This window comes from Grampus griseus, assembly GCF_964374135.1.
Source record: "Grampus griseus genome assembly, chromosome: 7".
Taxonomy (NCBI): Eukaryota; Metazoa; Chordata; class Mammalia; order Artiodactyla; family Delphinidae; genus Grampus; species Grampus griseus.
In genome coordinates this window covers 86,548,677-86,576,623 of record NC_139001.1, presented here as the reverse complement: position 1 = coordinate 86,576,623, position 27,947 = coordinate 86,548,677, and the positions used below count along the sequence as shown (strand labels likewise).

Sequence of the window (27,947 nt, the reverse complement as noted above, 5' to 3'; positions counted from 1 at the left end):
TTTGTAGCTTTGGATTAGGCAAGAATTTCTTAAGAGGACAAAACACTAATTGTAAAAGGAGATAAATGATAAATTGGATATATTAAAGCTAAGAACCTCTACTAATGAACATATTACAGTAAGAGAGTAAAAAGCAACTTACAAATGAAAAAAAGGATCATTATTGCAACATATATATTAAAAGGAAACTTGTATCCAGAATATAAAAACAACTCCTACAAATCAGTAAGAAAAGCACAAACACCCTAATAGAAGAATTAGCAAAAGTTTTGCACAGGTGCTTCCAAAGAATATCACACAGCAATCAGCTACACAAATGAAAATTTGAGTAAAATAAGCCCAGCAATTAAAAAGTATATACTCTAAGTTTCCTTTTATATAAAGATCAAAAGTAGGCAAAACTAAGAAGACAGAATGTTGATTATCCTTGGTGGGGTGAGGAGGGTAGTGACCGGAAGGGAGCTTCAGAGGGCTTCTGGAGTGCTGATGATGTTGAGTTTCTTGATTTGGGTGTGGTTACAGGAGCGTGCATTCAGTTTGTGACAATTCATTGAACTTATATGCAAACACAATCGTATACATACACATAAACACAAAAACTATTTAAAATGTATTTTATGCATATATAATTGAGCAAGAGAGAAACCAATTTTTAAATGCATTTTAAAAGATATGCTGAAATGTTTTATCTTAATGGTGCTGTCATTGTCACCACAGTGGACTATATTACTGTCCCATTCTCAGACAGGTCCCTTTGGCACTGAAATACAATTCAGTCAATTCAGAGTTTGAAGACATGAGCATTAGGGAAAGACTAATTGGATACAATAACAAATTTGCTAAATAAAACAAATGTCATCCACATTTTCCTACTGTCAGTTACTGACTCCCGTTAATTACTGTCAAACACTACGCAATATGCAGCTTCCTCATATTTTAACTTGGGCAGGCCAAGATGGAGATGGAGGGAACCTGGTGTATTGCAATCAATGTGTGATTAGATTTAATCTGCTTGGTAAAAGGGCTTTGCAACTGAGTCATGTACTTTAGGAAATAAATACTATAGAACATGAAATTGGAGGAAACAAGCAATCGCAAGTTGAAATGTATATTTGTGCACTTGATACTCTTCCAACAAAGATCAGAGAATGAGCCCCGTCCCAGAGGGTGAGACTGCTTGTTTTGCCAGTGTTTTTTAATTCTGTGGCTGCCGAACAACTTCTTCTACAGCTGATGTTTTCTCCTTAAGTGACATTTCATCATCCAGTGCCCTAAGATAGTCACCCTGTTTTCCCTTAATTGATACTTGTATGCAAGAGGCGGAAAATGGCTCAGCATTTCTTGCTATATTAGTTCAAAACTGACAGAGGAAACAGAGAAGAGATTGCACTACTTATGCCCCTTATGGTTTTCCTGTGTATCTAAGGAGATTGCCATTTCATAAAATTTCTTATGCTGCCTGAACATAATTACAATAATGCAGGCATTTTGTTCCTATTTGCTTTTCTATTTTTTACTGCTTACCTGATCACCAGAGGGAAATTCAGAAGCAGTTTCACTAATCTTAACTTTATTTTCTTTTATGCCCTTAATAAGATGTAATTGTACCCTTAGACCTCCCTTCCGTAAATGCTTCATTTTGTCATTCCGGTGAAGCCTTTACCTTTCTCTTCATTTGATTGGTAACAAGAAGCATTAAACATGTACCTGGAAGTTCAAAGTGAGGTTCCTGAAGTTTTTCCCCCAAGTCATGGGGTGCTCTTTTCATAAGATTAGTGTTTACAAATAGATGCTGTGATATTTATTCTAATTTAAAGTTAATTAAGAAGCATCCCATGAGAATGCTCCTGTTCATTGTGCAGCCTCAGTGGCTGGAGATCCATTCTGGGTCCTTTCCACCAAGTCTTTTGGAATGGGATTATGCCTTAAACAAAGGCATCAACATTTCCAGGGATCTATAAGAGCCCCTTTTTTTTTTTAAGATTTTATTTTAGAATTTATTTATTTTATTTTATTTTTTATTTTTTGGCTGTGTTGGGTCTTTCTTGCTGCATGTGGGCTTTCTCTAGTTGCGGTGAGCAGGGGCTACTCTTCGTGTAGTGCGCGGGCTTCTCATTGCGGTGGCTTGTTGAGGAGCGCAGGCTCTAGGCACGCGGGCTTCAGTAGTTGCAGCATGTGGGCTCAGTAGTTGCAGCACACGGGCCGTAGAGCACAGGCTCAGTAGTTGTTGCTCATGGGCTCTAGAGCGCAGGCTCAGTAGTTGTGGAGCACGGGCTTAGTTGCTCCACGGCATGTGGGATCTCCCCGGACCAGGGATCAAACCCATGTCCCCTGCACTGGCAGGCAGATTCTCAACCACTGTGCCACCCAAGAGCCCACTTTTTTTAATAGAGCTGCAAGTTTCTCCTAATCCGGCCCTAATCAACTATCTCTCCCTAGGTTTCCCAACTAGCCACCCCCACTCTGTCATTTGTTGTGGATGTTCACTTTGCTTTTCCTGAAATCTTGTGATCTCAGCTTGCACTGCCCTTGATATCCCTTCTCTGCCTTTTGGATCCTGTTTATCATACAACATCAAGTTCAATGTCACCTTCACCTGGAAATTGCCCTCAGTCCCATTCTCCATTGCACTCTTATCAGACTTCATTGTAAGCAAGCATGCTTATGTCTAACTCTACCCCAGAATTCTTAACAATTTTTGTAGAAACTGTGGGACCTAGCAAGTCAGTTTCTCAGGGTAGAGGCTCAATAATTATTTGAAATATAAAACCAGTTGCTTTGCTCCCAGTAGGTTGGAGACTAATGGGCTAAGGTGCTCAGGGGATGAGAGGTAGCAACAAGATACCAAGGTGGCCTACCACACAGTTTTGGTCAGTACTTATTCTACTTAAAACATATTTTATACTTTACTTGTCATTTTTACCATTTAGGATACCCATATGCAATGACAATAACTGTATTACAATTTGTCCATGCAGATGATCTGCCAGACTTTGTCAGTAAATGCAGTCTATCACCCAGACTTCCTGATATATGTTAACTAAATGCAAAGCCTTATTATCACATTTCCTATATATAATACCTGCCAAAGTCAAAGACAGTGTTACCCAATGGGGTGGCTATGGTCAAATTCCTTTACTGTGATCATCCTTTCTCATTATATTTGACATTTTTGAAACTGAATTTTATTGTACTCTCTCCGCTTCTGAAAGTGGTCTGGGAAATTAGACTTAATAGAGATGTAGAAGCCACAGGGAAAAAAGAAAAGGAGAGTGAACCGGGAAGAAAGTGAAATTAAAATGTTATTTTGGTAAATGGATGCTCTGGTGGAGACGGCAAACAATTGCAATGCAAGTTAATTACTGACCTGTCAGGCAAGTGTAGCACAGAGGTTGTGCCACACGTTACTGGAGCTACCACTGCCACAAGTCATTTCCACAGGGGAACAAACAGACCGTGCTCTACCACAGATGAGTAGAAGACCTTTCCAGGGGACAGAAATGAGTTTCTGATATCATATTCATCTGTGGAGTTTCCACACACTCTTACTAGACCTGGAGAAGCAACTCATCTTACACATTCCGGAAAGGGAATGGGGTCATATTGCCACAGAGGGTTCGTGTGTGTTAAGGCAGAGAGGACCTTGGTGGTGACCAGACAGCTCACTGCCACACAGTGAAAACCCAGGCTAAGACCCATGGAATGGGAAAACACTGGGGCACACTCAGTGCTTATCTCTGAGACAGTTCTCCTCACAAAGTCTTTAGTGAGAATCCATGTCAGGCAAGAGAGTCCTTCTATTCAGAGAAAAAAATGTTAAGCACCTGAAGAAAGCTGAAAATCCAGGGAGATGTTCTCTATTGTTAGAACACAGAGCCCTGCTAAGTTGCAAGGTGGTCAAAAATGCAGTCATTTTTTAAAAATAAGAAATAAAGAAAAGGGTTATCTGAAATGGAAATATGGTATTGTTCATATTTTTGGAAATTTTGTATGATTTTCCAAGTATACTTTAATGTTGTCCTCAAAAGGTATGAAAAGCATTGCTTCTTTGCAGCCTCTAACTTATGAAATATCCATCGTTCACTGGCCCTTAGAACCACTGGGCAGAGCAAGTTATACATATTCTTTTTAAAATAAGAACTAAATTAGGTCAAAGACATTCCTACTGATAATGCTTTCCTAAGCTATGTACTCTGGCATTACCTAGGTTCTATATTTGTTTTCCATTTCTATATTCTGCAAATATTTATTCAGTCTTTATTGTTTTGTCAGAAAGCACGGGGACATTTATAAATGATTAAATAGAAAGACTTACATGATCTATACTTAATATGGATGCACTTTGATCATTTTATCTACCTGATCTCTGTCAGATTTCCTTTGGAATTCTTGTTACCTTGTTTTTCCAGACACAGTTGCCACTTGACTATGACTAAAGCAAGGATGTTTGGAGATGCAGGACTTGAGCTCTGTCCTGGGACTACTTTGAACAGGTTGTGGCACCTTGGGGAAGAGTCTGTATCCTTGAACTTCAATTTTCTCTGCTCTGTAGCATGTAGATAATATCATAGTGCCTATTCAGTTTCTACTAACTCAAATAATTCTTAATATATTTTTATTTTAATGTTGCTGGTGGGAAAAAGATGTCAAAAATACACTTTCTACCTCAAAAGGGCAAGCTGCTGAGCCTTAGTGTAATTAACAGAGTGCAACAAATAATTGACAGAGCCGCTTTGAAATTTATGATTAGATGAAATATCACATTCATTCCTGTTTGGGTATTTGCAGTGTGAGTGGGAGAATCAGGCCCAGAATATCACTGAGCCAAGTCTGTTGAGCAGAGCCAAAGTTTGTGTGGCTCTTATGAAGTGCATTCTCATCACTGTTTCCTGTTTTTAAAACAGTATTGAAAGTGGAACTAGTGTAACATCACAAGCTATTCTTGCTGTTCTCTTGGTACATACAAAATCAGGAAGTCTACAGAAATTGTGAAGCCAGTCTTAAGTGATTTACATTTCAACTTCTAACTCAGGGATATTTATTTGGAGAGTTTTGTAAAAATCAAATGGATATTTTAAACACATGCAAAATGAACGAATGTGTTGTCATTAGTCATTCACCATGCTTCTATGTGCCTCCTGTAAGAATATAAATGCATACGTCATCGATGTTTTTTCTAATAGAATTTGGTAACAATGATGATGATGATTAGATGATATGTTATGAAAGAACAAGAGAAATACGGAATAAGCATGTAGATCACATGAAACTTAATATGACTTATAGTTAACAAAATGTTTCATGTTACGAAGTTGCATAGAAATAAGCATACAAAAGTATTATTGATTTTACAAGTCCTCTACCAAATCTAGAAAGTTAAGGGTCAATGAGAAATGAAAATACAGGTGGAACAACAGAATATGATTTCAAAACCCTGTGTATATTCTTGGAATAATAACTCAGAAAGACTCACAGATTAGAGCTCTTCATTGCCTTTCTGAGTATATTCTGAAATTGATACTTATGTTCCTGGAATTATATTCACTCCCTGATGCTGGGAGCAAGTTATGATGGACCCTGGGGTTTGAGGGTTTCTCTCTTTTTTTAAAAAATATTTATTTATTTATTTAGCTGCCCGGGTCTTAGTTGCGGCATGGGAGATCTTTTAGTTGCAGCATGCAGGATCTTTAGTTGAGGCGTACAAACTCTTAGTTGCGGCATGTGGGATCTAGTTCCCTGACCAGGGATCGAACCCAGGCCCCCTGCGTTGGGCGCGCAGAAACCCTTGAGGGTTTCTTTTGACTCAGGGTTGGGAAGACTTTATATTGGAGTTTATTCCCCTAGAACCTTCTTTCATAAAGACTCAAAAACTAGAGCACCCTGGCAGGGCCATCACGTCCCACAACTCCAAGAGGCACCCTTTACTAGAATGCAATGCTAATATCCTATCCCTAGTCACAAATGCTACCTGCCTCTACTTTTACTTAAGATCACACACAAAGTAGAGTAATCAAAGGTTTTCTACTGTAAGATATTTTCCTACATAGCCGGAGGAGTTTCCAGTATGTGATTCAGGTAAATAATTCCCTGAGAGTTCATGGGAAGTCTGACTAATCATTTATGACAGTGTGTTAATTAGTTTAATCATTCCTCTCCCATATATACCTCTAAGTGATTCACTGAGCAGATGGATGTAAGTAAAAAGATGTAAGTAAGGAAGAATGGATGATGGAATTTCAGATATGTTGACCCTGTAGATGAGATGGGGCCTAAGTAGGTGCTGCAGTGGGGGGCTTTGGCAGCCAAAACGTGAAAAGGATCATAGTGTGCACTGTAGAGGAAAACATGAGTATTAGGATGCAGGTGAGGAGAAAATGGGAAAGTTGGAGTGTAAAGAGAATGAACTGTAAGTGGGGTCCAAATGCAACTTGCAAAATTGGCCTAAAACAGCCTTATCCACCAGCTATGAGAGGTTTCTAACAGGATGAATAAGAATAAATCATCTCTGAACCCACAAGTACGGCAGTTAGAAGTTTCACAGCCACCAACACAGCTGTCATTTCTGGCCATTAGATTTCCTTCCTCCTCTGTCCTCCCTCCTTCCTCAGTTCCTGCTTGGGGTGAGGGGGTCCTGCTTCCTTCTGTTTTGCACTCAACTCATCCATACAAGACATTTGTGTATTATGCCAAGAAAAGCCCTCTTCCCAAATTCTCTCCCTCAGAGTGTCTAGAATACCAGCCTCTTACAGCACTGGTGGGCTTAGAAGGGATTAGGCTCTCTGTTAACCCTTCAGCCCGATAAGAGGATAGAAAGATGATCAAACTCACCCACACTGAGGCTAAATGCCATTTTCTTCATGAAACCCAATGCTTACCTTTTCCTTGAATTTCCTTGGTACTATAGTTTTTCTTCATGACATATTTCAGTATCTACTCTATAATATCACAGTTATTTGCATACCTCTGCACTCCTGAGCCCTTTGCCCGAAATGCCCAACCTGCCCTGACTTAGCTCCAGCGTCAGCTGATCTTTTGTGGACTTTCTCTCTCCACACCTCCCAGTTCTACTGTGGTCTGATGTCATTGCTTCTCTCCCCACCTGGCACCACTCTATTCTCTTTTAATTATTGATTTGTTTCTTTATCACACTCACCAAACTACTGTAAAACAGTTGGTTGAAACAAACAAACAAAAACCAAAAACACAAGAAAGAGTTATCGCCAGCGTCTAATGTAGTGCCTTGCCACTCAGGAAAGTCTCAGTAAACGTTAAACAGATAATTTATTTTCTGTGGGTAGAAAGAGGTTTGTGTCATTTTCTGTATTCTTTTCAGAGCAACGTGGTGCTCTGCAAAATCAGAAACCACCAAATATTTGCAAACATGAGAATAACTATGAATAGTATCAAGTGAATGCCATTGATAGAACAAAATACAAAAAAAGCTGAATAAAGAGAAAAAATTGAGTGCAATAAATAGAGTATCAATAAAAAGTGAAGATGAGGTCAGTTGGGAAAAGAAGTGATGGCTAGAGGAGTGAGAAAAGAGAAATAACATTAACATTGGTAGGGGGAGAGATCAGCTTAAAAGAAAGATCTGAAGGAGGAAGATTTTGAAATTCTTTTCTGTAGACTGTCCTCGAGAAAACAGATGGGAAAGCCAGATAAGAGGCTTTTAAAATTAATCCAGCCTTTTGACAGTAACCCATCACCAGGCAAATTATGGGTTAATTGTCAAATCAATACAAGAATGCAAACGTTGATTTGACGCTGAAATTTGTTCAGAGTTTGAGAAACAACATGCCGTATAAACGGCACCTGGTGGGGCTATGTAAATACAGTGGCTTTATGCTCTTGGTCAGAAGAGAGTGGCGTTAGCCCGAGTATTTCTCTTACCAGTATTACAAACACACCACCTTAGAGTTTTGAATCTAATGAATAATTTGGAAGATCAAGCCTTCAATGTACTCCAAGGAGAACCCAAATTTTTTAGAAAAGATTTATATGTTTAATCATAGATCCCCTCAACCCTCACTCAAATCCTTGGGCATCAGATCATACCAAAGCATTTACATTGTTGCTAAAACTACCTAAAACTACTGAGCTCTGTAAATCTGCAGTAATACCTCTTGAGCTCCCAGACTTTTACACAACAGTATCAGAAGTGAAAAGGAGCCTACAGATCATAGCAATCCTTTTAGTTGCCCATGCCCCCTCACTATCAATTTTTTCCAGTGATGAAACAGAGGTCCACGGACTTGTTCAAGGTCACAAAGGTGGCCATTAGAAACAGTGCTGCACTAGAAGTCATCATAGGCTCTTTTTATGCAACCAGTCTGATTATAATGAATCCAAGACCTCCATTACAATCACGGTACCTAGATTCTCATTCTTTCATTCATCCTTACTTCATCCACTGAAATATACTCTGAAAAAAACTCATGCTTTTATTAGTAGCACCTTTATAAATATAAAAAATCCAGAGATTTGCTTTAGTTTGAAATAATGTCTCTTGGCTAAGAAAAATTGAAGGCCTCAATAATAAATAATACACAGAATAAAACCAAAAATGTTTATCCTGTACTGGGGTACGTGGAGAAATAACTATTTATATCATCTGCATGTGATTGCATTTACTTTTTTTTTTTTTTGCGGTACGCGGGCCTCTCACTGTTGTGGCCTCTTCCGTTGTGGAGCACAGGCTCCAGACGCGCAGGCTCAGCGGCCATGGCTCACGGACCCAGCCGCTCCGCGGCATGTGGGATCTTCCCAGACCGGGGCACGAACCCGTGTCCCCTGCATCGGCAGGTGGACTCTCAACCACTGGGCCATCAGGGAAGCCCGATTGCATTTACTTTTCAAAACACATTTATATATAAAAAACCCTATCTTATTCTAGTTAGATATAGAGGTAAGATCCCTTATGCATATATTAGTGGTCAGATTTGATACATTTTAAAGTCCTTCTTATTAATGTAGCTGTCATCATATTGCTGTGGAATAGTGGGGATAATATTTCTTCTTTTATTCAAATTTTTATTTCAAATGTTGTCAAAAGAGCTCTTATTCTCAATTAGATAAGTTTTTTAAAATATATCACTCATGTATGATTATGAAAATGAATATATTCAAAATAAATTAAAATAAAATAAGTAGCAAAATAAATTGGTTAAGGAATTCTTAATAAAACTGTCCTGTAAAAAGCTTTGTTAGATATAACTGAAGTACAATAAAGTGCAAGTGTTTAAAGTGTACAATTTGATCATTTTTAATATATGTATACTGCTATTAAACCATCACCACAATCAAGATAACAAACATATCCATCACCCCCAAAAGCTTCCTTGTATCCAGAGTCCACACTGTCCCTAGGCAATCACTAATCTGTTTTCTCTCATTTTATGTTAGTTTGCATTTTCAAAAATATTATGTAAGTGAAATCGTAAGTACTCAATGAGTACTTTTTTGGTGGGGGGCTTGATTTCTTTTACTCTGCACAATGAATTTACAATTCATCCATGTGGTTGCATGCGTTAGCAATCCATTCATTTTTATTGTTGAGCAATATTTCATTGTGTAGATAAACTAGAATTTGTCTATCTATTTATCTGTTGATGGACATCTGGGTCGGCAGTGGGGGGGGGCGGATAAAATAAATACTCCTTCACTTCTTGCTGCCCACTGTCCGTAAGAAAATTGTTAGTCACTCTGATCCTCATTTTTCTCCACTATAAAAATATGAGTTTAATGTCAATATCATAGAAACTTTGTAAGGATTAAACCAGCTCATTGCCTGGCACATAGTAAATACTCAATAAATATTAACTTCTTTTCTCACTCAATAGCACTCAATTGCCTAACTGGTTTCAATTATGAGGAAACACTTTTCCTCCCGTTAAAATGCTTTTATTCTTTTCTAATCCTTTTAGTGTCCACTCAACTTGAACATTACCGTGATTCTAGCCCCGTTGTCTGTCCAGTCAGGTAGAGGTACCAAAACAGTTGGCTCCTTAAAATATAATCCTTCTTTTGGATTATATTGGCTTCTATAACTGACTGGTGACATTTTTTTCTAATGTTCTACCCACGTGCCTAGGCTAGCTATGAAATGTCTATATGGGTGAGACATAGAGAGGACACTCAGGCTAGAAGAGGGTCTGTTTCTAGAAGCTTTGAAGCTATATTTGCATTGCAAATATCCTATTTAAAAAGAGTAGATATATTCATTTGAGGAACTCGTGGGGAGGAGCAACTGAAAAGGATTATGGATTTGGGAAGCAACTAAAAGCCCTCCTGGTCCACCCACCCAATTTATTTCCTTTGTTTTCTTTTTCTGAATTATTGTTTTCTCACAGCCGCTCCTTTAAAATTTGCCCACACTGGATTTTCCTACCTGAATCAGACTCCTTCCATTAAAATAAATATAAATAAATAAATAGTGTCGATGTGCTGATTTTCTGTTTCTTCATAGTCTTCATAAATATTATATCCAACTAAGCTACTAAATCTAGTTCAGTTGGCAGATGGCAGTGGACAAAGGAATTTTAATTTTTCCCTGTGGATATTGCAAGTGGGGGTGGTGACTGGGACTCTGCACCATGCTAATGAGGCCAAGCCAACATATTTGATAGTCAATGGGACCAGCTTGCTTTCCTCCAATTTTACACACTTAAATTTGACCTTATTCACAGGGGTTTTTTGTTCACCAAAAAAGGCTGCTGGTGGTAATGTCTGGAGGTGGGTTGGGATGGGGTGGGTGATAGATCAAAGACATTGTGAATGAAAAGAGCATATACCCGGAAGATGCTTAGTTGGCAATATCATTTCTATATAAGGGAGACCATATCATATTGCCATTAGGAGTTCCTTAATCGAATTAAGAAACTACACAGAATTTGAGTGTGCTATCTATGAACTGAAATCCTCTGGCACGTATACAGTACCGTCGGAATACAGAGGTCCAATTGATAAAAGCACTACAAAGTAATTACCTTCTTCTTCACCAAAGAGGCGGAGACTATTTCATTTTTGTACTTTAATGATATATAAGGATATGCACTCCACCAGGAGTTTTTCATGGAAAAGCATATACTTAGAATAATATAATGCTTTTATATTTCATCAGGATAACATTGTAATATGCAGAAGTCTACAAATTCTGATACCTCTGTGGAAACACTGAATCCCACCCGCCAAGGCACTGGAGCTGTGCAAATGAGAATCAAAAATGCCAATAGCCACCACAGCAGGCTGAGCCAAAGTAAATCCATGATCCTCACCGATGTTGGGAAGGTCACTGAACCTGTAAGTCAAATACCACAAGTTCCCTGATATATAGAATTTTGTAAAAGAAGGGGGGAAAAAAAAGCTAATTAGCCTTGTTTTATTTGTTTTCCTAATGTGCATGAGAAAACTGTTTTTGTAATGCATTTTATCTTGCCTACTTATAGTCGTAATTATATCCCCAGTTGCAAGAGAAGAGCTGGGCTTAATCCAGAGTGATAAAGTGGATTTGGAGCTAGACTGAAGAGCACCTTTGACTCATTTTAAGGGCCTCCACTATCATGCTTCAGTGTCATAAAAATAATGAGGTTATGCTAGCATGTGGTGTTTGTACTTCCAAATACAGTACATCACTTTGAAAAGCCAGAGGCTAAAATGAGCTAAGAATAAACTGAGAAAAAAATCTTTTAAAAAAGTGAAAATCTCTTCCTTAAAATCTCCCAACAATATATGATATTGGAAATTACAATCTGATTTGGAATGAGCTTGAACAGTTGAAATGGTGTGGAGATTTAAGGTTTGGAGAGGAAGCCATTTTGTCTCCATAATGTGTCATTAGGAAGATTTGAAATAAAATAGTTACAGATGAACTCTATTGCCAGTTGTGTCCCTGCCCCTGCACGCATCCTGAGCCACTAAACACACTGATTGCAATGAGTCTCCTCTGGTTAATTTTCTTCCATAATGGTGGTAACTTGCAGCTGAGGCCATAGGATGTTACAAAATTATTTATGCAATGTTAGCCACTCTTTTGGACCCCGGATCTATTTTGTTTCTCACAGTGAGAGCAAGAGCAAGAAATAGGTTAGCTGGGGACAGGCTGTGAGTCCCAGTCACCCTGCAGTAACATGTGAGCTATTAATTGAGTGTTCTGTTAATATCATAGGGGCCTATGAAATATTCAGCTCCCTAACTGAGTTATTAAATGAGATCAACTTGCTGAGTAGCATGTTACCGATTATATTTATTCGCTGTTTTTCACTCGAATTTCAAGTGCAAAATTACCCCACAACGATCTCAGGAGCCTGAGAAATGTATGGTTTTAATCATCCTTTCTTCAGGTATTATAGACAAATTTAGCATGAGGAAGCCAGTGATTATATTTTGAAAGTGAGAAACATATCCCTAGTTAAGGTACTGAGAGATGCATTTTTTTTTCTTTATTTTCGCATGTAAAAGTATTATCTGCTGGGAGGCACAACACGGCCAGCCTGACTTGGCGTTGAAACCTGCTAAAACGTTCCTCAACCATGAACTTGAGACAATGGTTAGAGTAAATTATTGGAATCTCTATAATGTATTATCAGTAAGAACTGTACCTTTGGAAAAGTTTAAAAGTTAAGTATATTTAATGATGCCTAACATATTTTATTGGCTGTGTTTAACAAAAGGCACTATGCCGCAGTTGTTTTTGACAAGCATGAAAACATCACAGCATGAGACTGCAAAAGGAATTATGGAGAGAAATTACAAGTGATCCATCTCTCAATGAATTATCCACCTCAATAGCCCGCAGAACTCAGCTACCAATTAACACCTACTTTATTACATGTTGGGATGTACTTAATAACTTTCATGTGTTTATGCACTATTACCTTGACTGATGCCTCTTGTACAATTAGGCATAATTGGCATATCAATATGCAAAAGTTAAAAGGATTAACCCTCTTAAAACTAATGAGCATTTCTGTATCCAGCTGCTAAATGAGACAAAATTAGCATTTTTCACTTTTGGGCAGGATTTTATCATGCAGTTTCTCATTGTTGATATTACCTTGTTACATAACTTTAGTTTGGGCGGTTATATGCTGGACTGCTGGAGAATCAGAGTTTTCCAAAGTTAAATTAGCTATAATTATCCCAGCTTTTGTTTCCGCATTCTTAGCCTCGGCAATATGTATTCCTCGATAAGGAACAAAAATAAAACTTACTTTTGGTTATGTGTGCTCGGTGCATAATTATATAAAAGGGGTATTTTAGTGAGGATATGTCATTTCACCGAGAAAACTTGGCTCAGAGATACTGTATTGAAAGCTTGCCATGGCACTAATTTTCTTTCTGTCTCAGTTCTTTTCATCTCTTTTTTTCCATGCACAATTTTCTGACTAGATACTGACAGAATGTAAAGTATTTTGGCATATTTATTCAAACAAGCCTGTTAAAGATATCTGCTCAAGCTAAACTAAGAACTTGATTTTTCAGAAGTTGGAGGTTGGGGTAAGGTCAAAGGGGGAGATTTTGAACTTAGGAGAAGTGGGAGGAAATGCACACTAAAAATGTGTGCATAAGTTCACATGTGGTATGGCTTGCTGTAACAGAGATACATTTAATCTGTACAGAAAAAAATTGAGTACTTAGAGACTATATATGTATTATGCATCCTATTTAATATATATAGCATATATATACTACTTGTCACTTGCATATCAATTCTACAAATCTAATATGGACTTATCAGAGTATATAATAACACAAAAATCTGGTATTACACATTTCCATGATTTCACTTATTCCAAAAACATGATACAAATATTCTAGGGTCAAATCAATTGTATAATTTTGTCATTAATTCATAAAGTCCTCTTAAAATTTTGCTTAATTAAAAATACGTTAATATGACTGTGAACTCAGAACACAATATAAAATTCTCCTATACATGTCATAAGAGCCTGTATTCTTGGTATCTTAAATCGAGGAGTATTTTGAAATGCCAATATAAACATTTATTCTACCCTAAGCTGTGCAAACACAGGTGAATTTCCTTGTTGAATTAAAAGTTTTGATTGCCTAAGTGCTGCAGGGAAGCATTCCAGTAAAACAGGTATCAATACTCCATTAGTATTTTATTGGTGGCATGCATCATTTTCTTTAAACACCAAACAATCATTTTTATGTGGTTCATAAGATCAATGCCTTTTCAAAATTCAGAGGCCACTTTGCTTTCTAAGAAATGTTGGAGAGGTGGGAAATTTGGACATCTAATGACATGGTTAGTAAGAAAATTGCGTATCTGTGAGAGCCATCTGGAGACCTTCATTTGGTGGGGAGGGAGCGCTCTTTGGTCTCAGTGATTTGTTGTCTCACCCGGAGCATTGGAGTGAGACCTCTTAAAGGTGGACTGCTGATTTACCTGAATGTGCTAAACACAGAAGCAGAAGGCTTAGTGAACGTAAATGGGGGCAAGTAAAGTGTGCCTCTTTAAGGGCTAAAAAGGCTAATGTGCAATCCAGCAAATAGCTAATGCAAAAGGTTTAATGTGGCTTTGATGTTATTTATAAGAGGGATGCCCAGCCTACTAGACAGTTTGAAAATAGGTATTAATGAAGAGTTTAAATAGCCCAAGTCAGGAAACTGCAGACATAGGATTTGCAGGCAGGAGTAGTTCCGGCATTTAATACTGGTGTCTTAAGCAGCAACATGTATGAATATTCACCATTTCCATCTTGTAAACCCTGCAGAAGTGCCTCACTCCATTCATAGCCATCATGGACAGGGAAATATTTCTTTTAATTAGTGTTCAGATAAAGACTTAGGTCAAGCCATTCCTAAACATTAACATACAAGACTCCTTGTGCTTCTCTTAACATAGAGCGTTCCTTCATTTTTCTTTTTAATATATTATAAGGAAAAAGAGGAAACAATTTTCCTTTGTTTCTTACTTCTGTGATTTTAGGATACTTGCCAAAGTTGTGGCTAGCTAAAAAGGCAGACATAAAAATTGCTACTAAAAATATAAGCCTTCTGTTTAGCAGAGATTTTGAGAAATATTATGAGGCTGTAGGACTTGTCCATGTTTACTTCAAATCAAGCTTATAGATAGGTTTGAGGCTTTGTTTGTATAAATTGTCCTGAAGTGGATCCTGATATTTAATTAAAATGACACTAAATCACATTGAATTGATAAGACTTGGCATCTCAAACAAAGGTAATTGCCCGTATTGGTTTTATACAAAAATAGCGCTGCTTGGAAAATGTGCAGCCAACACAGACTGTCAACTCCATTTATAGATCAATATGTGAAAACCATTGATCAGGCAGGCATGTATAACAGTAACACTTTGCATTTATTTGTTGTTTTTATACCACATTAAGGCTTACAGGATTATAGGCTTCCTAAATATTTTGACTTCCTCATAAATATATGATCTGTTGAATGTTAATTAAATGAGAGTCTGCAGCCATCTCTAAAATTGTTTTTAGTTTGATGATTTCCTTTTATTGCTGTGGATTGTATGATCTGAAAATGGATTAGTTTCCTTCTGCATAAAGATTATTAAAGCCTTAATGTGTCCTATTTAGTGTAAGATGTGGCTGCCTTTTTGCTTTGAAAAATATAGATACAGACAATTATTTTTCTCTTAGCGAGTGGCTGATCTCTTTTTATTAACTGGGCATTCTCAGAGCTCAGGGTGGAATTATTTCCTGACATAGTTTGCACACTCTGTAGATAACGGGTCTTCTTGATTTTTCCTGATAGAATTTGTTTTCTTTCTTTTCTTTTTATCTAGCTCTGTAGTACAGGCATCTGATCAAACATTATGTAGAAAATAAACTCATCACCTCAATTAAATTCTAGACACACACATATAATTTGAATTCTATTTTTCTGATTCAAGAACAAGCCTTATGAACTGTTCTTATACACTGCATTCTACAGTTAAATCTTTCTTATCTCATCAGTGTAAGGACAGTGTTTTGTTCCTAATCTTTATTGGACTATTGTGGATGACATTTGTAAGCCATTTTGGTTTATAAGGAAAAGCTGGAGGACAGTGGAGTCAGACTCTCCATAGATCCAAACCTCAGATATGACTACTAAATAATGTGTCTTCCACTGCAATTTTCTCTGCCACTGAGAGGTCAATTTTGTTGAGAAATCTTTTTATATCCTCTATATACATTAGGAGTACTGCTTTCAAGACAATACTTGGTTTTATATATGATATTAAAACAATAATAAAAGAAACAAGATTTCAGAAATAGAAAAAAAAAAGAAAAAAAATCATGAAATTCAAGGGTTAGCTAAGGTAACCAGTCTGCTGTAAAGCAGAAGAAAATGTTTATTTAGCTAGATTTTTGACTTTTAAATAAAATGCCCTGGGGTGGGAGGGAGGAAAGAAGAATAAAAGAACACTAGAGATTTCTTTCCTTGTCCTTGCAGTCCCATGTCATCTCATGCTGTGAAAATCTTTAACTCTGTTTACCAAGCACAAATTGGACTTGCCAAATGTTCAGGAAGTTTTCATTGACAGTGTAGAGTCTGTACTTCAAAGAATGAGCTGGGGCTCTTGAGTTCACGTTTGTGGTTGCATCGTTTCCATTTTAACTTGAGCATAGCTAAATTTGTTTATAATCTCCTACTGATTGAACATGGCGCTGAATGTACATGAGGTACATTTTTTTTTTACTTTAGTCCTCTGATTACTAATTTGAATCCAAAACTCTAACCTTGTTAGCATCTGGACTTATTTCCATAATAACAACCCCTTCAGAACCTACAAAGTAATGAATAATTGACAACAAATGAAATGTTTTGATAGTTGTCGGCACAAAGCATGTTTAATGTTTTGTGTTGCTTCCTAGCTAATTATGTAGATGACACATTTGTCAGACCTTGACTGCCATTAGAAACGTGTTTCCAGAGGGGAGAAAAACAGGCTATTCATAGAGTAATTAACTAGAATGCTCAATGACCTGTGAGAGATTCAAATCGCTGCCAGTTCAGACATTGTTTTGTTACAGAAGCAGAGGGGTAATTAAAATTCCAAATTACAGTCCTATGATGGAGCATTTGTTTGTTGACAGTATACTCTTACTCTAGTTTGTTAATTCTTTTTAAAATTGCTTCTAATCCATTTTATAGCTTTAGGAGTTCCGTCTTTGAATTTACTGACAACTAATATTATGGTAAATTGTACTTCAAAGGAGTACTGCCTTCCTCACAGTTTCAAGGGAGCACAAGGTGGGTGGGATAAAAATAGCTCCTTCCCTAAACTGACATATCAGGTGCTGTCAGTGGGAATGCCACTAAAGTGTAACGTCTTGTTAAATACTGTGTTTCCTTTTCTGTATTAGGGGAAAATGTCCTGGCAGAAAATACAGAGATTAAAAAGGAAAGCAACCATGAACATCTAAAAAGGAGGAAAAAAACTCATCTCCCAACAAGAAATGATTGATTAAGGTGTTCTGTTAAACAAGGAGGAAGGGAGAGGAGTTAGGGCTGAGGATGATTTGGGGAATGTGTTGAGTTCAATGCAGAAGATGCAGCAGTCTGTAGGAAGGCTCTCATGGATCAGTCAAAAAAGGGCGTTTTTGCAGCAGTACCTTCCATATCAGGTCAATAACTGTAGGATAACGGGTATCATGCATGAATTTTTTCAAGGCATTATTGGCATAGTTTACAAATCTGGAAGGCCAACATAGTCTAAAAAATTCAGCTCAAGAGAAATATGTATTCAGGTTGCTGAAAGTGAGAACATAGTTTTATTAAAAAGATCTGACAGAAGTCACACGGTATTTGATGCAGGCGAGCTGACAGAGGCATCCAGTGAGCGTTGATTATCCCGAAGTCACTGTCAGCTAGGATTGATTTTCACTTTCTCCGTTTATGTAACAGTTCCTGTAATACAGCTGACCCCGAATCATGTTACCTTGTCATTTCTCTGCATGGATCAAGAAGAGATGAGCTGAAAATAGCTAGACACTGACCTTGAACTTGCCAGAAAAGTGAGAAGTGACAGTGGGGTTTTTCTGTAGTAGTGTACAAAGATTAAGGCGAACTGTTCCTCTGTTGAGTTCACTGTAGCAGCACAAGGGGGCAGAGCAGTACTAGAGATTACAGGTAAAATAGATTCTGCACCAGCATGTAAAGGCTCTGAAATACCGAGTTGAGCCAGAGGTCTCATTTTTACGTCTTAGTGTAGACATAAAGGAGAATTACTGATGAATCAAAATCTTGGGTCCCCTGATGTTCATAATCAGTAATCTAAAAGTGTACATTCTAATTAAAAAGAGGTTACCTAATACTCTGTGTGGCAGCAGCTATGCTTTTCCTCTAAGTTATTTGCAGCATCTCTTATTTAATTCATATAATACTCTTCACCCTTAAAATAAGTTAGTCACTTAGAACCATAGTCACTATTATTGTGAGGGTTTTATGGCAAATTCCTAAGGTAATATGTGTCATTTAAGGTACAATTGTATCAGAAGCTGGGAACAGTCTTTTTATACTATTAAGTATCAAAACCCCCAAATTAAAATTGGGCAGTGTTATATGTTGATGTACATGCACAGAAAGGTAAAATGCAAGCTGGTAAATAATATTTGCCATTTGATTTACGTTTTTCTATACCTTGTACATTTTCCCACCTTAATACTTGCCTCAGTTTTCAAACATTTCCTTTAATAGATCATCACTATAACCTTGATTAATCTAAAACACAGTATGTTGAACATTGTCCTTTGATTGCTAGCACTTAGTTAAGCTAAGTCATTGTTTTACTGCTGCAGAATGTTTCTTATAAATGACACTCCAGGAACTTGCCAAGTGAAGCAGAGAACTGAAGCAGGTTGAGAAACAAGAAGAAACACTGACTTGATTATCCCCTAGGCTGTAAGTGCCTTATGAAATGGCAAAATAGCATCTTTGCATGCGTGATGGCACAATAACATTGCAAACCTCTACAGAAACAAGATCCTTTCTTGCATCTAGTGGATTCTTTCTGTGTGTGTGTGTGTGTAAATAAACACACGTATCTATTATACATATATAAAAATACAGTATATATATATATATATACACACACAAATGCATATATACATCTTTCACTTCAGAGTGAGAGAGATATGTATATAATATTTATATATTTGAGATTACTTTTATATTCTATAAAAAATTGCCACCTACATATAGTTACGAGCTGAAATATCAAGATTGCTTCAATACTCTTCTTCCCATAGATTTAATTCAGGACAGACAATGTTAAGATCTGAGAAATAAGTCGAATTCCAGTATGTTTCAAGGATGGAATAAGTAGGAGATCATTTGGTTCCCAGAAATGAGGTTGAAAATATTCAGAATAACTATGTCATCACAGAAATCTATGGTACCTAGTTTTTGGCCTCACATGGAAGAGGATAGCTTGTGCTGTTGGAGCATAAGTCCCCCAGTGTAGGTTGTGATATGTGTGTGTGTGTGTGTGTGTGTGTGTGTGTAGGAGGGATGGGGATAGGGTGAATTTATAGTTACAAAATTGGTGTGTCTAAAGCTGGTGTCTTTGAAGGCAATCCTGAGGGACAGTTGCTTTCCTTTAGAGTCACACATCTACTTTGCATTCCTGCTCCTCAGGCTGTGCAGAAGACCTCTTGTGTGCCCTCTCCCAGGTGGTAGGAAACCCATCCCTAAATGGTTGATTAGCTTCTGCTTCTGAGGTCAAGGCAGACATAAAGGTGTTGGCTGCTAAAACACATCCCCAGAGTTGTCATTCCCCCTCCTTTCAGTGTGTAAGGCTTTTAATAAGGGACTTTAGTCCCTCATATGTTCAGATTCAGTTTATTGTTAACATCTGTTTAATTACCCTCTCAGGTTCGTGTTGGGAAGCATGAAACTATTTTATTCAGCCTTTGAATCTTTGTGTTCCTAAAGAGATGTGGGTAAAGTACATGTCAGTTTTCAAAGAGCATATTAAAAACTGATAAGCAGAACCATCTCTAAACAATACCATGTAACAAAAAGGCATTTTTTTATACGTTAATGCATGTTGCAAGTAATTAGCAAATGTACAGCGATGTGGCACTTTCTCCCAGAAATGATGCCATCTTCTTTATGCGCAATCTCACATGCTTCTCCGTTTAGGTGATGGATTTTTGATTCCCATTCACTTCCAATGCACTGGCAGTATGTTTATTGAGGAAGAGATACGGGATTTGAGTTGTAACAGAATGTATGGTTGTCATATGTCAAGCAAGTTTAAGGATATGCTAAAATGAGAGATAAATCATATGCTCCAAAAATGAGGATAGACTCTTTGGGGAAGGTGAGAAACCCAGAGGAAGTTCAGTTACTTTATTCTTTGTCCTCTTCCTCCTCTACCTCATTTTTATTATTTCATTCCATTCTTTTTTTTTTTTTTTTTTTCTGGAGAGGCACCAGCATGTTGTTTCTGGTGGCCACTGTAGTCACCATGATATGATGCGTTTTTCCACATGTAAATTCCTTTGATAAAATTAAACTGGCTGACACAGACCTCTCACTCATTTATATCCAAATTATTTTATATACCAGCATTTGAGTGACATAAAACATAACATAAAGTGAAACAAAGCCAAATTCTGGTGTTTAAGTATCAAAATGTTGTAGAGGTCTGGCTTTGAAAACCAGAAGGAAATAAATCAGGTGATTATACTTACTAAATAAAAAAGAAAATGCCAGATGTTTACTAATGTTTCATATTTACTTATCCCTGAGGAGGTGATTTCAATAAGTGATTTTTTTCCTGAGATTCCAAGATATCCGATTAATAATGTGTTTGAAAATGTCCAGAAGTGGTAGTCTTGTTTTTATGTGAGTGCCCTTCCACAATACGATAAACACAAATGGCCATGGTACTGTTGTTTTTTTTTTTTAATCCCTTCATGAAGAAACAAGTGCTGTTCTTGCCTCATAATCTTATATTATTTCTATGGAGGAGGAGGAATAGTGATGACACTAACTTTCCTCCACTACTTTTGGACACCTGACCTGCTTTCTTTCCCACAGGGTGAAAGGAAGCTGCAGTCTTCGTATTCCCAATGAGAAGGGACATGTGTCTCCTTGCATTGAATTGTCTTAGATCATATCATGTAGCACAAAGTGACCCAACATAGGAAGACAGGAAAACAAAGTGACAGTTTTGTTTGCTCAAATATAAACACCAACATCAAAACATGGGGGCAAATCCTAGAGTCCCACTGCCAGATCACAGGAATTAAATAGCAAGAGCTGATATTCTGTACTTAGATAAAATGAGTAGTCTATAATCAAGGAGTAGTCTATAATCAGCAGGGAAAGGATAATGAATAAATAAGCTTAGCTCAGGTTAGACAAAGTGAGTGTAACTACTACTCTTAAAATCCATGAGAAAGTTAATCTGGCTGATACTTGATAATATATCACCCACTGTGGTTTTACCTATTGATCATAGCCTGACAGTGGGTAACATTTCATGGCAACTTCCTCTTTTACCATGAATTATTGACAGTATTAATGCCAATAACACATGATCAAATAGACAGGAAAGAAGTTTACATTCCTGGATGTGCTATCTTTAACCTCCATGCTTTTAATATCATCGTTTAAGAAAAAAGAAAAAGAAAAGAAAGAGAGAAAGAAAGACATTTTCTTTCTTGTCTTGAAATTACCAATGAATAAGATTTTGCTGTCACACAGATTATTAATTTGATATCTTTATAATTCTCATCTACAACACATTTTGGATAATAAAGCCCTAAATATAAGGGAACATCATAATTGTTATTTTTATCCTGGCATCCTCAGTCTTATGTAACAAAAATCCTAGAGAATGTTACTCTAATAGTGTGTCCTGAGGTTCCTGCATTAATAATTTCCAGCTCACGGAGTTGTCATCCTCCCAACCCATTAAGAGTCCCCAGACTGAAAAGTGGGTGAGCAGGTCAACTACTTTCATCCATTCATTCATTAGTCCATTCTTTTATTCATTTGGAAGACATTTACTAGCACCTACTGTATGTCAGAGACTGCGTTGAAACCTGGGTACGCAAAACAGAAAGGTTCTCTGTCCTCTTGGAGTTTACATTCTGGTGAGGTAGAATCATTATCATGGGATCGCCCAGGCTCAGCCTGTTTGCTTCCTAGATGTCATCATGGTCACCACCAGCTCCTTCTTATTCTTAGTACTGGTACTAGCATCATATACCTTACATTTTGTCAGAAACATTATACACAGTGTTTAAAATTGACCTGTGAAATAAGAGACCTTCACTGTCTCTTCCTGTAGACGCATTTCTGTGGGTTGTAAATCTCAAACAAGACTTTTTTTAAAATTTGAAATTGTGGAACTCCCACCTGATTTTAGCCTACTTTAAACTCTCTGTAGCACACTTTAGCAGACCTATTTCCTATGTCTTTTTTCCTTTGGCAAACACAAGTTATTAGAGTACTTTTTTTTGGTAATAAATCAAGGTGCAAGTATTCTCAACTGGTTAAATTTATAATGCCATTTTTATTCATTACCCATTCTTATTCCCTCTTCCTTAGTCTTCAAAAACTTATCATAAATGTTTAACTGGAGTAGTTGAAATAATAATTTTTATGAATACAAATTAAAATGTTAGTATGTATACTTGACATCTAGGGCTGTTTATGGTTTCAACAGGAAAATTGAATACAGACCCAATTTAGACTTCCACAGAGCATTCAGAATTTTCACCAAGTTCTTGACTTTTAAACATTTTTTTATTATGATCTTTGCTGATTATCTGGCTGAATGTTGTCCTCCAAGTACCCATGATTTGTGAAATTTTGGGGGGTTGATCATGGAAGGAATGATTTAATTTACACACCCACCTAAGTAGTCCCTATCATTAGTGTTATCCTCATCTATTTAAGAGGAGCATGCTATCATAGTCCTTAAGACACATTGCCGACTATGACACTAATACGCTCCTACACAGAAGCAAAGATCAGAGAGCATAGGCTCAGTTGGCAGTATGAACTATTTTCAGGTTTATTCTATTCAGGAAAAAAAAGAAAGGAAAAAAATGTTTTGAAGGATAATTTCTTCAAATTGCATAGACAAACTAGGGTCAAAATACAGTAATATCCAGGTTTTGAAATAAGCCAATCAGTTGACCAGTTTAAAGACTTAGCTCTACCTAAAGCAAGGCGATTCTTAGGTATTTCCAAATAGAGGCCTATCTCCCTTTATTGCGCTTCATTTTATTTCACTTCGCAGATATTGCGCTTTTTTTTTTTTTTTTTTTTAACAAATTGAAAGTTTGTGGCAACATTGAGTTCAGCAAATTGGTGCAGTTTTACCAAGAGCATTCGCTCATTTCGTATCTCTCTGTCACCTTTTGGTAATTCTCATGATATTTCAGAATTTTTCATTATAATTATATTTGTTATGGTGATCTGTGATCAGTGATCTTTGATGTTACTATCGTAATTATTTTGGCATTTTTTTAGAAATAAAGTATTTTTTAATTAAGTTATGTACTTCTTTAGACATAATGCTATTGCACACATAATAGACTACAGTATAGTGTAAACATAACTTTTATATGCACTGGAAACCAAAACATTTGTGTGACTAGCTTTATTGTGATATTAGCTTTTTTGCAGTGGTCTGGAACCGTACCTGCAATGTCTCCAAAGTATACCTGCACTTGATCATGCACAAAATAGTTTCTATCGAGACTTCATAGTTTCTTATTTCTCTAATGTGTGCGTAATTGGACAGCAGTCTTGCTATGAGAATGGACAAGGAAACCCAGACTAGATCCTGGATGCATTAAAGAGAACTGTTTTACACCTTTTGACTGTCAATCTGAGCTTCTCTCCACTCATGTTGACCTTTACAATTCTGAGATCCCCACCTGCTGCCTGACTGCTTAGCTGAAACCAATCTTGAAAGATCTGTGCTTTCCAAGATCACAAACATGTACCTAGAACTCTGATAGCTTCCTTTTACCTATGCTTCAAGGATTTGTTTAGGGACAATATTGATTTCATATATACTAGTGACAAGAGGCTAATAGTCTAAAGCAGAGGTCACAAACAAGTGGATGACCCAATTTTGCCCATAGGTATTTTTTATTTGGGATGGTGTTTTTAAAATTTTGACTTTGAAAGCCTTTAGTTGGAGTAGCAGTGTCTTCATCAACTTATGCTACCTGCTTGGCCCTGAAGATATTTCAGCTTGTAATCTTAGAGTTATTTCAGTGACTGACTATTTAGAATTGAGAACATAATGTGGCAAGTCAGAAGATGACAACTGTTAGTTATCAATTTGAGAATTTAGAAGATGACAATTGTTAGTCATACATTTGGAAATGTAGTCTCTACCACATTTCACTGAGAGTGTGAAAACATTCTGTTATATAGCTAAATATGAATTTTCTTATTCAGATTTTTTTACTTGGGATTAATTTCAATTTTAGACTCTTACATTATTATAAATTAACAAACAACTTGCTACCTTTTAGACAACACTAAAAGATAACTGTGATTATCTATGCAGATAGTGTTTTCTTGTCACTAAGTTATAAATATTCTGTTTATTCTGATTTATCTATGATTTAACTTTTGTGGGTTTTGTTAAATATTTCTGAAAGCTTGATGATAAGCTGCCTTGTATTTAAGTGAAGCAGTGCACTTCTAAATATTATAAAAAAGAATCACACCAGGCCCTTAGAAATGAGAAATGATACTATCTGACAGTTCACAATATTATACAAAATTTAAATCAATTCAGATTTGACTAGTCATCTTATCTTTTACTTTATCTTATCTTTTACATCGTATCATTTACTTTACATTTTTACTAATTAAAGTTAATTTGAAGACTATTAAACTTCGTTAGAATTTTTATATCTTTTTCAATTGACATGTAACATCCCATAAAAAATGAAACACACAAAAAAATGAACTCCACAAACAGTCTCAACACAGCTCCTTATAGCCAAAATTTCTTTTTCTGGAGCATTGGCTTTACCAAGTCAGAAGCTGTGTGCCTTTGTGGAGAGAAGATAGGGTCATATAAGGAAGAGAAAAGCTCCTTTAAAACAAAGATCAAAGGGCTCTCAGAGATCTCTAGACTTGCATCTTGCATGCTGAATCCAACCTAAAGATGTGGTTTGCCTGGTCCAGTTTCCTTCTTGTTTTTTAATTGAGCTGACATTTTAACATTGTGACCTTTCACAAGAATTTGTATATGTGACACATCTCAAAATATCAGAAATTCTGGCATCAAAGGGCTGGCTCCCCAAAGAGCAGGCAATAACCAGCTAAAGGTAAATAGATGTTGCCCTGTCTAGATGGGGCAAGTGACCTCTAGTTCACAGCATTCAAACCAGTTCCCCTTCACTGGATCCTGTTACTTACCTGACATTTGAGTTGCCAATGTCAGCTTTAGCATATCTATTCCAACCTTCTTTAAATGCCCACTAAGTTTCAAAAAGAAGCTGTGTTATCATTCAAGTAACTGCAAAACTCATGTTTCCATTAAATGTAACTTTTCTAAGTTGCCTCTTCTAGGTGGGAATAAGGTTTGGAAATAGGAAGAAAGAGTTCATTTATGTACTGTGGTGGTTATTTACATAAATGAAACTTTGGAAAACTTGATCCTCTGCTGATTCCCAGAGACACTAATTAGTGCCCCTGTGGCATACAAATCTCCAATGACAAATCAAAGATTCAATCATGGGGAGATGTGGCAAGTCTCTGTCCCTGAAGTGGTCCCTCCAGGTTCAGTCAGAACTGTCAGGGCAAGTGTCATACAGAGGTTGTAATGTTCTCGTTTGTTTAGTTATGAGTTTGGTACATGTTCAGTATTTTGACCAGTAACATTTGACTCTAGCCAGGATTAGAATTATTTTAGGCAGTGTAAATCAAGTGTAAATCATCCCCTCAAGCACATCTGCATGATGGTTACCTTCAAAGTGCTTTGCCACTTCATGGAAGCAAATAGGAGTGTGGTGATTATAAACATGAGCTAGTGCTGAGCAGACCTGGGAGAAAACCCTGGCTCTGTCACTTACTTACTATGTTACTTTGGGCAAATTTCTTATATATATATATATATATATATATATATATATATATATATATATATATATATTTATTTATTTATTTATTTATTTTATTTATTTATCTTCTCTTCATTTTTTTTGGCTGCGTCGGGTCTAAGTTGAGGCACACGGGATCTTCATTGAGGCATGTGGGATCTTTCATTGTGGCACGGGCTTCTCTCTAATTGTGGCGTGCAGGTTTTCTCTCTCTAGTTGTGGCACATGGGCTACAGGTTGCATGGGCTCAGCAGTTGTGGCATGCGGGCTTAGTTGCCCTGTGGCATGTGGGATTTTAGTTCCCCGACCAGGGATCGAACCCGTGTCCCCTGCATTGGAAGGCAGATTCTTTACCACTGGACCACCAGGGAAGTCCCCTGGGCAGATTTCTTGATGGTTTGGGGGCTTCCTATCCACAATTTTAAATGAATATAAAAATATCAGTTACCTATAGACTGATGAGAATTTAAGAAGATAATGTATATAAAGTGCTAAGTATGATACCTGGGTACATAAGAAGTATTCAAAAATTGTAGAAAATCACTGTTATAATCATGCCACTCATTTGAATAAGGTTCTACAGACCTGGCTCTGTAGCTTTGAACTTCCCTGTGGGCCCCTCTGCCATTTGACCAACACCTTTCAGCAAAGTTGTTCCAGTACTTACCTGTATTCTGAAACATTTTGATTCAACTACCTTGAACTCTTACTCAACCTATTCTTGATTTCTTTAAGCTTTTAATTCTTAGACAAATATTTTCTGATATCTGATACTGTTTTTACAATGCGTTAACGCCTGCCAGCTTCCATCCTCAGCTAAGACCAGAGTTAGCTCTTAAGTTACAGTAATACAAATGTTTGCCGTTTGGGGGCGTCCACTATGTACATGGCACTGTGCTAAGTGCTGTAACAAAGAAGACTTGATTAAAGCCTCACACCAAAAAATAAGTGATGGAACTGAGACTCGACTCCAAGGATGACTGATACCAAAGCCCAAACTCTGGCTATTCTGAGCCACAGTCAGTATTATAGCTCCTAAGCCCTGAAACCCTGCCCTGCTATAGACTCCATGGTGACACTGTGCTATGTTCAACCTGGCCCACAGAAACAGTGGGAAGCAGTTATACATTCTCTTTTTATGCCAATTAAAATTCTATTCGACTTTAAAGAATGAATTAAAGCTCAATCTCCTACACAACAGTTTCTCAACTGGCTTTTCCCTCATCTGAACTCCAATAGCAATTATTCATTTGATGAATTACGTAACTTTTTATTATGCACAGCTTTAGTGTATTTCTCTATGTTTTATTTTGAAAATTTATTACCCTTAATTATTATTGTTCAACTTTTTGTATTTTCCTATTATATATCTCCTACTAATGTGAAAACTCCTAAAAGTCAGATATCATGCCAAACCTCAACTGAACCTGACTGAAAGTGAGCATTTAGTATTTTTTAAAAATTTAAAGTACTTATAAGAAGTTTAAAATAGTATATGGCTAGTAACATCTAACGATATCTCTTCTATTTTCTGAATAAAACATCCCTGTAACAAAAATGTATAATTTTTATCTGTACAACAGGAGTAAGAAAAAATTAGAATCTAGGGATATCTCATACTATAAAAATAAAGAAGCTGAATTGAGAGCAGGAAAACCCCAACAGTCCATCTATGTTTCTAATCATGGACAGTGAATTCATCATTCCATCCACTGAGTCTGAAATAGGTAGCTTATCTCTTTGACTGCCTGCCTTGTAATTCAGAAATGATGGCATGTGTGCCAGCCACAAACTAGGCAAGAACCCCTGTACTGAGCAGGTGTTGTTTTATGAAACAACCAGAATTCTGTTGCTCTTTATCC

General features: G+C 36.9%; 1 protein-coding gene across 1 annotated transcript in view; it reads left to right on the top strand.

Annotated features, from left to right (window-relative positions):
* ARHGAP15 (Rho GTPase activating protein 15) overlaps positions 1-27,947 on the top strand; it is a 621,892-nt gene that overhangs the window by 17,932 nt on the left and 576,013 nt on the right. Inside the window, exon 2 of the mRNA XM_082658330.1 lies at positions 11,123-11,301. Within this exon, the coding sequence (XP_082514456.1) occupies positions 11,137-11,301 (165 nt within the window). The 5' untranslated portion in view covers positions 11,123-11,136. The remainder of the gene's footprint in view (positions 1-11,122; positions 11,302-27,947) is intronic.